Source organism: Piliocolobus tephrosceles, chromosome 7, assembly GCF_002776525.5.
Source record: "Piliocolobus tephrosceles isolate RC106 chromosome 7, ASM277652v3, whole genome shotgun sequence".
NCBI lineage: Eukaryota > Metazoa > Chordata > Mammalia > Primates > Cercopithecidae > Piliocolobus > Piliocolobus tephrosceles.
The window spans coordinates 9834759-9848645 of record NC_045440.1 but is presented as its reverse complement, the minus strand read 5'-3'; the positions used below and the strand labels follow the sequence as shown (position 1 = coordinate 9848645).

Here is a 13887-nt window from a genome sequence, read left to right as displayed (position 1 = left end):
AAAAAAAAAAAAAAAAACAGTTTGGGCCATTTGTTGTGGCCAGTGGCTAAGCTATTGGGCAGGGCAGTCTAGAAAGGAGGCTTTCTGACACAATTGCGGTAAACCTAAGAATGTGGGCATTTTCCGTGGGTAGCAGTCTCCCCTCCTTCACTCTGCCAACACTGCAGCCCCCACTGTGTATTTATCATTCTGCCATCTCCCCTTCTGACAGTCCTTTTGATTCCAGAAATTTCACCAATTTCTTCAGAAAGGGTTTGCAAATGAGATGGGCTCAATTCCAGATACATCTGAGGAAGGTCAATTTTTACACACCTCTTCCCTGCCCCATTTATTCAGCTCTAACAGGGAGGGACACATCCACCCGAATACATTTCCTTTGAGCATCAACACGCTTCGCTTCATGCAATTTTTGTGGAAATCTTCCTAAAACTTACTATATGCATGGTTCTCTCCATCCTAAGTCGTGTACTTAACCTTTTCTTCATGCCCGAAGTCATTCCATTGGCCTCAGAGTACTCAAGAGGGAAGGCATTTTACACAGTTCCCTCTGACCACAACCCCATCATTCGCGGGGTGACACCAACGTATGTGATCCCTGTGAAACCAACAAAATCCAAACCAGTTCAGTCGTTGAATTACAAAGCCCGGGTACATTTTCATCTATTTCCCTGTAATTTGGAAGACACTTAAAAAAAATCAGGGATTTTATAGTGTTGTTTACATGGTAAAGGAAACCAATGCTAGGCTTTTCAAACCAAACAGACGCTCATGGGAGGAATTGGTAATCATTTTAAAGAGAGTAGTCAGGTCAGGTCTTCAGAAACTTTCAGTTATTAAACAATCATTTCTTCTTCTAATTGCAAAACACATATTTGATCACTTATATAATCCCATGTGACTGTTTAGTAATCTCTCTCTGTCTTGATTCATCTTCTTTTTGAGGACGTAGATTAGAATTACATTGCTAACTTAAATTTCAAATTTTCAAATACATTTAATGTTGGACATACGTATAGAAAGTGATAGATAACACAGCCTATAGCTCATAAGGATTAGTTCTGATAAACACATGCTAAGCGTGCATTCACAGAAACAGAATTAAGATGAGTATTATCACCCACACCATCCAACTGAATTGTTTTTCTGTAATGTGTAAAATGCTTTCATTCATTGATTTTAATCTGTAGCAGCAAGTTGATGTGATCAAATGATCATTTTAAATTCTTTCTTTACTATTGTTTCCCAGCCTCCAATTTTAACTTTAATAAGCCATGTAGGAATTTACAATTCTATCGCACAGGGCTGTACAGGCACAGCAAATATTTGTCAAAAGAATGGACTAATGAACGAATGGATGCAGTGATATACTTCCATGTTTCAGAAATCATTTCTTAATGTTAATCTCTATATCAAAAGCATTTTATGTACTGCCATTTTTATTTAACCAGGACAACTGATAATTTTTAAATTATAAAAATCATATATTGCCGATATAAGAAAAATGTAAGTGAAACAGCTTCGTTGTCTGGGGTATATACCCTGGTCCTTTTGTCACGGCCGAGAAAGAATGTACGACACGGACACATGATTTTAGGGGCGGAAAGTGTAATAGAACAAGAAGTGAGAGAGAAAAGGCTTCCTTATGCTGAGAAAGCAGATCGCCCAAAAGAAGGTCTCCCGTTTACAGCAGAATACAATCAGTTTCGTACAGAGGCTTGAGGAGGTGGTGATTGGTTTACAGAGGGCCCAGGTGATTGGTTAGAGCAGGTGTTACATTTACATAGCCCACAAAAAGACGGGCCCTCCCACCCTTGTCTTTTATTATGCACATGTGGCCTCCACCCCCCACCTGGTTGGTTGCCATGATGCCTGTATACGTGGTTTTACCTGGAGGCTGCCATGACACCCTGCACACATGGCAACAAGCAAAAGCAAGCAGGAGATGCCGCGATGAATGTACCTGGCTTCCAGGTACAGCTGCGCTATTTACATATGAAAGCTCCTAGTCTGCATATCTATGCCTGACTTCTCAGGCAGCTTTCCCTTAAAGAAGAAGAAATGGTTTAGGGGCTACTTTCTGGTTGTTTTTTTTTTATATACTTTAAGTTCTGGGATACATGTGCAGAACGTGCAGGTTTGTTACGTAGGGTATGAATCCGTCTGGTCCTGGGCTTTTTTTGGTTGGTAGGCTATTAATTACTGCCTCAATTTCAGAATTTGTTATTGGCCTATTCAGGGATTTGACTTACACCTGGTTTAGTCGTGGGAGGGTGTATGTGTCCAGGAATTTATCCATTCCTTCTAGATTTCCTAGTTTATTTGTATAGAGGTGCTTATAGTATTATCCGAACGTATTTTGTACTTATGTGGGATCAGTGGTGATATCCCCTTTATCATGTTTTATTGTGTCTATTTGATCCTTCTCTCTATGCTTCTTTATTAGTCTGGCTAGCAGTCTATCTATTTTGTTGATCATTTCCTGGATTCATTGATTTTTTTTTTTTTTTTTTTTTTTTGAAGGGTTGTTTGTGTCTCTATCTCCTTCAGTTCTGCTCTGATCTATTTCTTGTCTTCTGCTAGCTTTTGAGTTTGTTTGCTCTTGCTACTGTAATTCTTTTAATTGTGATATTAGGGTGTCAATTTTAGATCTTTTCTGCTTTCTTCTGTGGCTGTTTCATGCTATAAATTTCCCTCTAAACACTGCTTTAGCTGTGTCCCAGAAATTCTGTGTCCCAGAGATTCTGAGACACAGCTCAAGCATTGGTTTCAAAGAACTTATTTATTTCTGCCTTAATTTTGTTTTTTACCCAGTAGTCATTCAGGAGCAGATTGTTCGGTTTTCATGTAGCTGTGTGGTTTTGAGTGAGTTTCTTTTTTTTTTTTTTGAGACGGAGTCTTGCTATGTCTCCTGGGCTGGAGTGCAGTGGCCGGATCTCAGCTCACTGCAAGCTCCGCCTCCCGGGTTTTACGCCATTCTCCTGGCTCAGCCTCCGGAGTAGCTGGGACTACAGGCGCCCGCCACCTCGCCCGGCTAGTTTTTTGTATTTTTAGTAGAGACGGAGTTTCACCGTGTTAGCCAGGATGGTCTCGATCTCCTGACCTCATGATCCGCCCGTCTCGGCCTCCCAAAGTGCTGGGATTACAGGCTTGAGCCACCACGCCCGGCCTTGAGTGAGTTTCTTAATCCTGAGTTCTATTTGAGTGCACTGTGGTCTGAGAAACTGTTTGTTCTGATTTCCATCCTTTTGCATTTGCTGAGGTGTGTTTTACTTTTAATTATGTGTTCAATTTTAGAGTAAGTGTGATGTGGCACTGAGAAGAATGTATATTCCATTGATTTGGGGTGGAGAGTTCTATTAGGTCTGCTTGGTCCAGAACTGAGTTCAAGCCCTGAATATCCTTCTTAATTTTGTCTCATTGATCTAATATTGACAGTGGGGTGTTAAAAGTCGCGCACTATTACTGTGTGGAAGTCTGAGTCTCTTCATAGGTCTCTAAGGACTTGCTTTATGAATCTGGGTGCTCCTGTATTGGGTGTGTATATATTTAGGATAGTTAGCTCTTCTTGTTGCATTGATTTTTTTACCTTTAGGTAATGTCTTTCTTTGTCTTTTTTGACCTTTGTTGGCTTAAAGTCTGTTTTATCAGAGACTAGGATTGCAACTCCTGCTCTTTTTTGCTTTCCATTTGCTTGGTTAATATTCCTCCATCCCTTTATTTTGAGCCTATGTGTGTCTTTGCATGTGAGATGGATCTCCTGAATACAGCACCCTGATGGGTCTTGACTCTTTATCCAATTTGCCAGTCTGTGTCTTTTAATTGGGGCATTTAACTTGTTTACATTTAAGGTTAATATTGTTATGTGTGAATTTGATCCTGTCATTATGATGCTACCTGGTTATTTTGCCCATTAGTTGATGCAGTTTCTTCATCGTGTCGATGGTCTTTACTTTGGTATGTTTTTGCAGTGGCTGGTACTGGTTTTTCCTTTCCATGTTTAGTGCTTCCTTCAGGAGCTCTTATAAGGCAGGCCTGGTGGTGACAAAAATCTCTCAGCATCTGCTTGTCTGTAAAGGATTTTATTTCTCCTTCACTTATTTAGTTTGTTTAGTTTGGCTGCATATGAAATTCTGGGTTGAAAATTATTTTCTTTAAGAATGTTGAATATTGGCCCCCACTCTTTTCTGGCTTGTAGAGTTTCTGCAGAGAGATCTGCTGTTAGTCCGATGGGCTTCCCTTTGTGTGTAACCCGACCTTTCTCTCTGGTTGGAGGGCTGCTTTTTATTAAAGGAAAAATCTAGTGAGATCTTTCACCTTTTCTAGTTGCCTAAAAATAATTTCTTAATAATTGCTCTATTATTTGTAACTTATTGTTCTGCTATAAACAATCCCATTCAGAACACATGAGGGATTATATTATATGCATATAGGCCCACTGTAAGTGAGAATGACAAAAGCTGTATTTAAAATAGATTTTAAGTGCCTGTCCCAGGTCTTCACACAGAGATCCCCCTGGACTTCTGTACTCACATGTAAAAATGAGTCTGGTATCTGCATGCCTGGAAGTTTTTATGTGTATTGCTAAATGTTTCTTTAACTTCTGTAGTGTTTCCAATTCTTAAAACAGTACAGGTCAGTTATTTATTTCTATTAAAACTATGTGTTGGATTTCCCATGGGGTCATTAACAAAGGGACTCACATGGACAAGTGATTAATATTTTTAGGGGATTAAAAATGTCCTACCAGGACACCTGTTCCCTCCTGCAGAGATGGCATTTCAGATCCTGTGGTTGGTAAACCCTCACATGATCGATTGAAACTTTCCCTTGGTCCTTTAGCTAAGTGGCCCAAGCGTTTTTGAGAGAACCTGAAGTTCTGATAACACAGTGGGCTTTTCCCCTAGAATGGTGTCACCGAAGAATACAAGGCTCCGTGATTCCATAGCTAATACCTCAACCTTCAGCAACGAGGCTGCTGGGACCTGAATGTTCCACTTCCTGTCTACAAGACAGGGAGAAACTTCACCTCTTTCTGCTGGCAGGGGTTAGGGGAGGCTAGGGGACAGATCCATGTAAAGACAGCAGTGACTGGCAGTTCACAAGTGTTCGAGCGCTAGCTGTTTCCAAGAAAATGTTGTCTAAATAGAAATCCTTTTCAAAGCCATTCAAGCTGGTTTTCTTCCTGCTCACATTGGAGCCCCAGGAGAGCTCTCATTCTCAGCCTGCTGGGCCCGGGTTCTCCTCACCCTGCTGAGGTGCTGCGCCTCAGGGTGGTGGGGGCTGCAGACCTGTGTGATGCATGACCACCTGTTCTCCATGGCCTCTTCTGTGTTCACATGGCCAGAAGGAGCATTGAGAAGAGACAGGGAGTAACATCACTGTTGCCAAAAGGCCGGAAGCTGAGTCTAAGTTCTGCTCACTGCACAGAAAGCCAATCACTGAGACAGCAAGTATTGCCAGGGAAAAAGGCTTTAATCAGATGCTACAGGAAAGGAGATGAGAGATCCATCTCAAATCCACCTCCCTGGCAAATTAAAACTAGAGGTTGTAAAACTAGAAGTGTAACCATGTGTGGGAAAACAGGAATGAGGGAACTGTGAGGAAGAGGTGGCCACCAGGAAGCAGATGATGGGTTGGGCAGTCAGGGTGGATGCAGGGTCTGTGGTCTCATTGTCTAGATGCAGTGATCTGGTGAATTGCAGCTCCATGGTGCTGTCTGGGAGGCCCAATGGCTGCTGTCCTTAGAAAGGAACTCAGATAAGACAGATGTAACTTTCTCAGGTTTCAAGACTAGGAGGGTCAGTTTCTATGTTTATTTCAAAGAAACCATAAACATCCACCCCTATGGGGCAATTCAGCCAGTGTCATCACCATCACTCAGCTGAAACAGAGAACCGAATCTCCTGCAAAGCCCGCTCCTCACAGTACGGCGAGCCTGGGTGCTCTCCCAGAGCAAGGCCACAGGGGAAGAACACGGTCATGGTCATGGGGCTGCTGCAAAGGGTCTTCCGCCCATAGATCATGAGGGAGAAACTGTTGTTGTGGAAATTAGTGGGTCCTGCACGCCTTTCCTGTGAACCAGGGCAATACATCATCAGGCCAATAAACAAATATTCGAAGGCCTCTTTCCCAAAATAATTTTCATTGATTTGCTATGATTTAAGGAATTGAAAGATCATTTCATATAATCTCCTCTTACTCTGGCTTAAGCCCATTAGTTAATAGTCCCTTTAAACAATTTGGGTCATGGAGTGTCAGGGTGTAATCTTTAAAATGTCTTCCTCCACCAAAGGCATTTTGATTTTTTGTTTTTAGGAAACCTGGAACCGCCATAAATCTTGCTGAAATAAGTGCCTCTTGCATTGAATTTTGCAGTGGGCGAGGATTTCAATGTGCACTCTTGGACCCGTCTCTTAAATGAGAAAATACTAGATGAGGTCATGAGAAATAAGGTTCTGCTACGTAAATGGTAACAAAAAGAAAACTAGACTCATAACCAACAACTGGAGAGGCATCTGAATCCCAGTTCTACCATTTTTCTTGTGGGCTGATGTCAGGAAGAGGTTTAAGCCCATTCAAACTTCCACCTTCTCTTCCAAGATAGGGAAATGCCAAGACCGCCTACCCCACAAGGTTGTTACCAAGCTTAATGAACTGCAAAATAGAATGTGCTCTGCAGAGTGCCTGGCACAGAGTGGATGCTCAGTGAACTGTGGCTGTGTATGAGTGTGTATGACTGTGTGAGCATGTGTGCATGCGTGTGTGCACGTGTGTGTACGTGTGTGCATGTGTGAGTGCGTGACAGCATGGGTGTACTTGTGTAAGGGGTATGTGTGTGCAAGTGTGAGTGTACACGTGTGAGTTTGTGAGCAGTCTGTGCACACGTGTGTGCATGTCTGAGTGTGCACGTGGGTGTGTGTGTACACGTGTGAGTGTGGGGCAGTGTGTGTGCCTGTGTGTACACATGTGTGAGTGTGGGGGGGTGTGTGTGTACATGCACATGCACACTCCAAGGTGACTTTTCTTTCTCGTACTGAAGAAATGAAGGGGTAGTGGCAAGTTTGCAGGTGCTTCTGGCATCTTCTTCTCTTCTTTGATGGTGGAGACGGCCAGTGCTGTTCAGGGATCTGGTGGTGACAGTGCCCTTACTGTGCACCCATCTCCACCAGCCTCTCTGGATGCTTATCTCCGCTTCGTGAGACGCCGGACACCACAGAGCACCCTGAGACCAAGGGAAGACAGTTTCTCCAAGATCACATGATGACATCATTTCATGTCTGAAGCAAGAAAGATTGAGTTTAACAGAACCAGAAGGAAGTGTGTGAGATTTCCCTGTCCAAAGATTTTGCAGGAAAGGACTGAGACGCCCCCTTTCCCTTGGGCCCTGAGCGAAATGATTAACTTCGACTAACAGGGCAGAGAGAGGGGGCCCTGAGCAAAATGGTTAACTTTGACTAACAGGGGAGGTTTGGTCTGACAGCTATAACTTGCCTGTGAGTCTGTGGATCCTGTAAGTGAAACTCAACTTCAGGGAGTAGTAAAAATCATCTCAAGATATTAAATCACCAAAGGAAAACAGCAAAACAAGAGTTCAAGCATCACAGCACATGTTTTTATTCAGAGGAAGAGAGAATGGCAGAACAGTCACTTGCTGTTCTGCCAGAAGGTAAATAGTTTGAGGAAAATTCCACGATACTTGTAAAGAAGAGAAGAGATCAGGCTGTATCCCCAGGGCACTAACGTGACCAGCGGTTCAGCCCCAGAGGAGCCTGCAGACCACTGGGGAAATCCAAGTCAAGTTTGCAGTATCTTTATGCCAGAGAATAGTGGTTTTGTTGATGACAACTGACCCATTGATATCAAACCCTCCTCCACCAGGGCTGCCTTTCTAGAGCTGAGGCTGTGGGTGCGGATACGGCAGCATCAGCGTTTCTGCAGGACAGGCCATGCCCACTGGCCCTTCCCGTGGCAGCATTGGTGCGTCTACAGGACAGGCCGTGTCCCCTGGCCCCCTGAGGTGGCATTGGTGCGTCTACAACACAGGCCATGTCTGCTGGCCCTTGCCGTGGTGGCATTGGTGCATCGAGGCACAGGCCACGTCCACTGGCCTGTCCCACTCCCACTTCGCAGGAGCAGCTCCATCCACCTCAAGGCACGGCCAGGTTCACCCCCAGGAAGCTTCCTTCAACCTCTCTCTCTCTCTGGGCATCCCTAGTCTCTGATGCTGCACCCTCGGTTCTCGGGGCTGCCTTTTCAGTGTGATTATGGACCTCACTGGGTCCAGGCTCTTAGGCTCTAGATAAATGCCTCCTGAAATCAGTGAATCTTACAATATTATATCCACCAACGAAGCTTGCCAGGCACTTTCCATCCGTGCCCAACGTGGAAGAAAGCCCGGGGTCTTCAGCCTCCTTATCAGTGGTCTCCGGAAAGCCTATACGGTAACAGCAACCATATGGACACTCAGGTTGAACTGAATGCCGTCATCAAACGTCAGTGTGGGGTTTCACCGTGAAATTGATGATACGTTACAGACTCAATACCAGTGAGCAGTTGTTTTAAGCAATAATTTTTTTTAAATACTTGGATTTACATCCTAAAATGTGGATTCCGAGAATACAGGAGGCTAAATAATGACTGTGACACTGGAACCTTGCTGATTCGGTGAAAAACAATACTCTTCCACAAAGTTCTAACTATAACTTAACAAAAGTCAGTCAGTGATCATCTCTGCACCACCACAGCACAGCTAATTGCTTCAAACCGCGTTTTCATTTTAGTGGTTCTGAGAACAGCCTGGCAGGCATGTGCACACACATTTAGAAACAGCATAATCTCTCTCTTTAGTCATCCAGGAAACATCACTGTGTACCCTCCCAGGTGTAGTAAATTCTTCTTTTGGTATGCTGGAGGTGAACTGCTCCTTCTTAATCTGTTTTAAAAGTGTGGCATGCAACTACATTTTTACAAAGAATTCAGTTTAAAAACTCATTTCATCGGCCTGTAGCAAACACCTTATAAAGTGAGAAGCTGTGGTATGCGATTTTCCTATGATATGGAGATAAGTCATAACCTGTCCCATGAGTTTTTTTAATTTACAAGATATTCCATACAGGAAGGAAGGTTTGGTTGTTTTGTGAAATTTTTCAGACTCTTTAAATTTTACTTACATACACTTAGTACGGTCTGTGATTTTGAACAGTGGTGACAGACCTTTGACAGTAACTGTGAAACACATAATGAGCCAAGGTGGGGATGAATTTGCATGCATTTGCTCAAATTTTCTGGGAAGGTCACTAACTGATTACTTTCCTCCCTGTTGCGTTTCCCTGTGACGTGTAGTGACACGGTTATGATGTTTGATACGTGCCATTGTTCCCTGCCGAGGTGAACCTCGCTGGGAAAATCCAACCAATCCAGGGTGTTTAGTGTCACCTTTTACCTCAACCAATCCAAGGTGTTTAGTGTCATCTTTTACCTCAACCAATCCGGGGTGTTTAGTGTCACCTTTCCTCACCTCAACCAATCCGGGGTGTTTAGTATCACCTTTTACTCACCTCAACCAATCCGGGGTGTTTAGTGTCACCTTTCCTCACCTCAACCAATCCGGGGTGTTTAGTATCACCTTTTACTCACCTCAACCAGTCTGGGGTGTTTAGTGTCACCTTTTACTCACCTCAAACTTGCCAAAGAAAAATATAATTATGCTAAGGCAGATGTCACATTTTAATCTGTATTCCTGCGTCTCTGTCGCTTTTCATTGTTACTACCCCTGTTGCTGGGACTCAAAACTTCTTCGGAATCAGTATTTCTGCTTAAGAGAACCAAAGCAGAGCCAGCTTTGCCACTGGAGAGGTCACTGAGAGCCCCCGTCCGCAGTCTCGCTCTGGCGTGCAGCAGACACCCGGCCTGCCTTCGGCTAGAGCCATAGAATCTAAAGACATGTCATTAGTGATAAAGACTCTGTTCTCTGTAAATGTCCCATGACAAATGGGTTAACGTGAAAACAGCCACCTGCTCTCCAGGGCTGTCACGTGGAAACCCCTTTATCGATGAGCCCTCTTCACACCTCCACCCGCCGTCTCTCTGATCATGTGTCCATGTTGCACTTAACACCCTTGATAAATCAACACTATGAAACACTGTCAGGAAAGGCGTCATGAGAAACAAGCATTTAAACGGACCTCATCCCTGCCAAGGTGAGATGAATGTGTGGTAACCCAACGCGTCCCACCCAGAAAGACGAAATGATTTCCTAACCCAGCTCTCTCCCCAGCACTATTGGCCTTTGGGATGGAGAAGTCTTGGGAACTTTCTGAATCTCCTAAATAGTGCCTTGAATATTGTCAGTTTTCAATAATTTTCCTTAAGGGATGGATTGACATTGGGGGAAAAGTCAGGAACAAAAGGAAACAAAAAGACGACAGGATTTTGAATGTTTCTCTGGTAAAAGAGCAGCTCAGCACCCAACTGGTTTAATAACGTCTGATCATCCTGCCTCCATTTTCTAGGCTTCAGATTCTCTTTCCAATGCAAGGTTTTTAAAAATGTATCCACTTTGGGCTGGGTGTGGTGGCTCACACCTGTAATCCCAGCACTTTGGGAGACCGAGGCGGGTGGGTCATCTGAGGTCCTGAGGTCAGGAGTTTGAGACCAGACTGGCCAACATGGTGAAACCCCATCTGTGTTAAAAATACAAAAGTTATCCAGGTGTGGTGGGGGGTGCTTATAATCCCAGCTACTTGGGAGGCTGAGGCAGGAGAATCGCTTAAACACAGGAGACGGAGGCTGCAGTGAGCCGAGATCGCGCCACTGCACTCCAGCCTGGGCAACAGAGCAAGGCTCCATCTCTCTTCTGAACCTAACGTGATAGAATGAGCGTTTTCCATGATGACGTGACCTGCGTGCTGTCCTGTGGGGACACATCTTGCCTAGCTGTATCTCTGCTGCTGGATTTGTTGGTATTTTTATAATCCTGCACTTTTACAAGTATAGTCATGTATGCTATCTCACTTTCCCCACATTTCATGCTATACTCTTAGGCTAGATGTCCAGGAACAGACTTGCTTTGTCAACCACAGGACGTGGGCGTGGTGAAACGGTAGACCAGAGGCTGATGGGGGAGAACACGCTTGTTGACCTGGGACTTTCTTTTCTTACAGCTGTCTCATATACAAATTACAAGAAAACCCCCCCACCGGTGCCCCCTCGGACCACCTCCAAGCCTCTGATCTCAGTGACGGCGCAGAGCAGCACCGAATCCACCCAGGATGCCTACCAGGACAGTCGCGCACAGAGGATGTCCCCGTGGCCCCAGGACAGCCGCGGCCTCTACAACTCCACGGACAGCCTGGACAGCAACAAGGCCATGAACCTCGCCCTGGAGACGGCTGCGGCCCAGCGCCACATGCCCGAGAGCCAGAGCAGCTCCGTGAGGACCAGCGACAAGGCCATCCTGGTGTCCAAGGCGGAGGAACTCCTCAAGAGCCGCTGCTCCTCCATCGGGATTCAGGTAGCCGCTCGTGGCCGCCCATCAGGGCCTCGCTCTACTCTGTCCTGCCAATAGCATAGAATAAGCCAGAACCCAACCAGTGGCCCTGGGTCCTTAGCACTGACCCTAACCCCAGCAGGGCTGTGGAACCTGAGACCAGGGCTGTGTGTTTGCATTGCAGACCTGCCAGCGCCGCGAGTAGGCGGGAGACCCCTGAGGTGATGCGGACCCCGGTCCAGGGCTGAAGGAAAGCCAGGGGTTCCAGCTCCCTGTCCCGTCACCCTGAAAATACGCTCCAGGCCGCGCGTTTTCCAAGGGCCAAAGGCTGCCTAGAGAGTGTGGAGATAACGCTATTTTGATGCTTAAAAGGGAGGGTTTCTGTTGAAGTCTGATTTTTCAAAAAGCTTCTCAGTATTGTGGCCGAAGAGTTGAGTGGGGGAACCAAAAGGTGTTGGGAATGACGAGGTAAAAGGAAAGCTAGGCCCTCGTCTGTACAGAACCTGGGCGTACTCACAGCAATTTCAGGTACAGGCAGTCCCCTCAGCTGGGGTCACAGATGCTGCATCCGTGGTTTCAGACCACAGATGGTTGACCCAGCGTCCATCCGGGTCCCCAGATGTCTACCCATGATACAGGCGTGGCAGATGGTTCCTTTCCCCGTGAATGGAGAGCTCTGTCCGGCTCCCGCCCACACTGCACCTCCCTCTGCAAGTCCGTTTTAGGTGCAGTGCTGTCCACCCAGGGAGGTCGGGAGATTGTCCTGTGATCTGGGTCAGGTGGCCCATCCCTCCGGGATCTGGGAGATGTGGTTGAGCAGGGCTGGATGTCAAGTCCTCTGCCAACACAGCCCACCTCCTGCTTCCTTTTACCCCTGCATTCAGCCTGCCTTCCTTGGAGCTTTAACAATCAGATTCTTGATTGCCGCTGGGGCGGCCCAGGGAGGAGGGTGAGTGGAGCGTGTGTGAGAGCCGGGCCGTGCGGCGCTGGTAGCTAGGCATGCGGGTGGAGAGAGCAGGGGAGCCGCCCGCTGGTCCAGGGCCTCCGAACCAGGTCTCCACACTGTGGCTTCATTGTTTTGTTTAGGATTCTGAATTCCCAGAGCATCAGCCATACCCAAGGTCAGATGTAAGTACCGAAATGTGCTCCAAAGCCGCGTCCGCATGACTTTTATTTTCTCTCCCTTTTTGGATGTTTATGCGACTGCTCTTGTCGCCTCTGTCCTGATTCTATATGCCAGGCACTGTGCTGGGTGCCCCCATCCATCCCCTCTTAGATGAGGACAAGGGGCTCACCAGGGTCCATAACCTGCCTGCAGCCCTGGGCCTCACTGGGCCCGGGCACCCGTAAGCAGGAAAGCCAGGGTGCCCTCGCCTGTCTCCGTCTCCAGGGTCACGTCTGCAGTAGAGACTGGAGAGGTCCCCAAATTAGCCAGGTGACTTCCCATTGCCAGATACTCCCACCCTCTCTCTTTTCTCCTCAGCTGCCTCCCACAGGTGCCCTCCAGGATGTCCACCCAGCCATGACCGAGGCAGCGCCCACTTCTAAGCACGTGCAGTACCGACTTTATCTGAAATGAGTGGGACATAATTTTGGAAACTCATACAGTTAAGTCAGCACACTGGGCACAATGCCGCTGCTTCCTGTCCCGCCCACAGCCAGGATCCCACACCCCTCAGTGGTCAGCCCTCTTCCACTCCCAGCTCCCACCCCTGGCATGGCAGCCTCTGCTCAGTACAGGCTTCTCCTCAACCCCCCAGCTTCCCCTGCAAAGCTCAGCCTGTGCCTTTACGCCCTCCCGGGGGCCTCTCTGGACCCCAGCCCCACACACTGTGTCCCGTGAGGGGGACTGAACCCCCAGCCTCTTGCCACCCTGCACCCAGCACTGTGCCTGACACATAGGGAGTGCTCAGTAAATGTTGGGTGAGCGAGTGGACGGATGGGTCGCTGGGTGTGTGCTGGGTGAGGATGGATGCAAAGACAGGAAAGAAGGTGGCTAACAAAGTCACCTTTCAAGGCAGTAAGAAAAAAAAAAAAAACGCACAACATCCTGTGTGTTTTCTGTGCATCCTGTGAGCTGGTGACCTCACAGTTATCCAAAGGAAGCGAATTGAAAAGCTATGGAGAAAATGTAGTTGGAGCAGCTCCAGTGTCAGGATAAGGAAAACAGCCAAACAATTGAAGCCACTGCAGGAGTAAAGGTGAGGAAAAGAAGGAATCAAGTGGATGAAAGACAGGTTCCTGTGGGTGCCTGGGAGGCGTCAGGAGGGGAGCTGCAGACAGCAGCCTTGCCAGGGCAGGAGGCGACAGGCTGAGACAGGAGTGAGCAGGCTGTGGACAGGTGGCCACGTCCCCGCCAGGCACCAAGGCACCATTTAATCCTCATAATAACCCTGGGT

The 13887-nt window shown here is 46.7% G+C and overlaps 1 protein-coding gene across 1 annotated transcript in view; it reads left to right on the top strand.

The window, feature by feature from the left end:
- The window catches only part of DLGAP2 (DLG associated protein 2), an 885559-nt gene that overhangs the window by 836689 nt on the left and 34983 nt on the right, over window positions 1-13887 (top strand). Inside the window, exons 9-10 of the mRNA XM_026453900.2 lie at window positions 11163-11512; window positions 12575-12616. Coding sequence (XP_026309685.1) covers window positions 11163-11512; window positions 12575-12616 — 392 coding nt within the window. The remainder of the gene's footprint in view (window positions 1-11162; window positions 11513-12574; window positions 12617-13887) is intronic.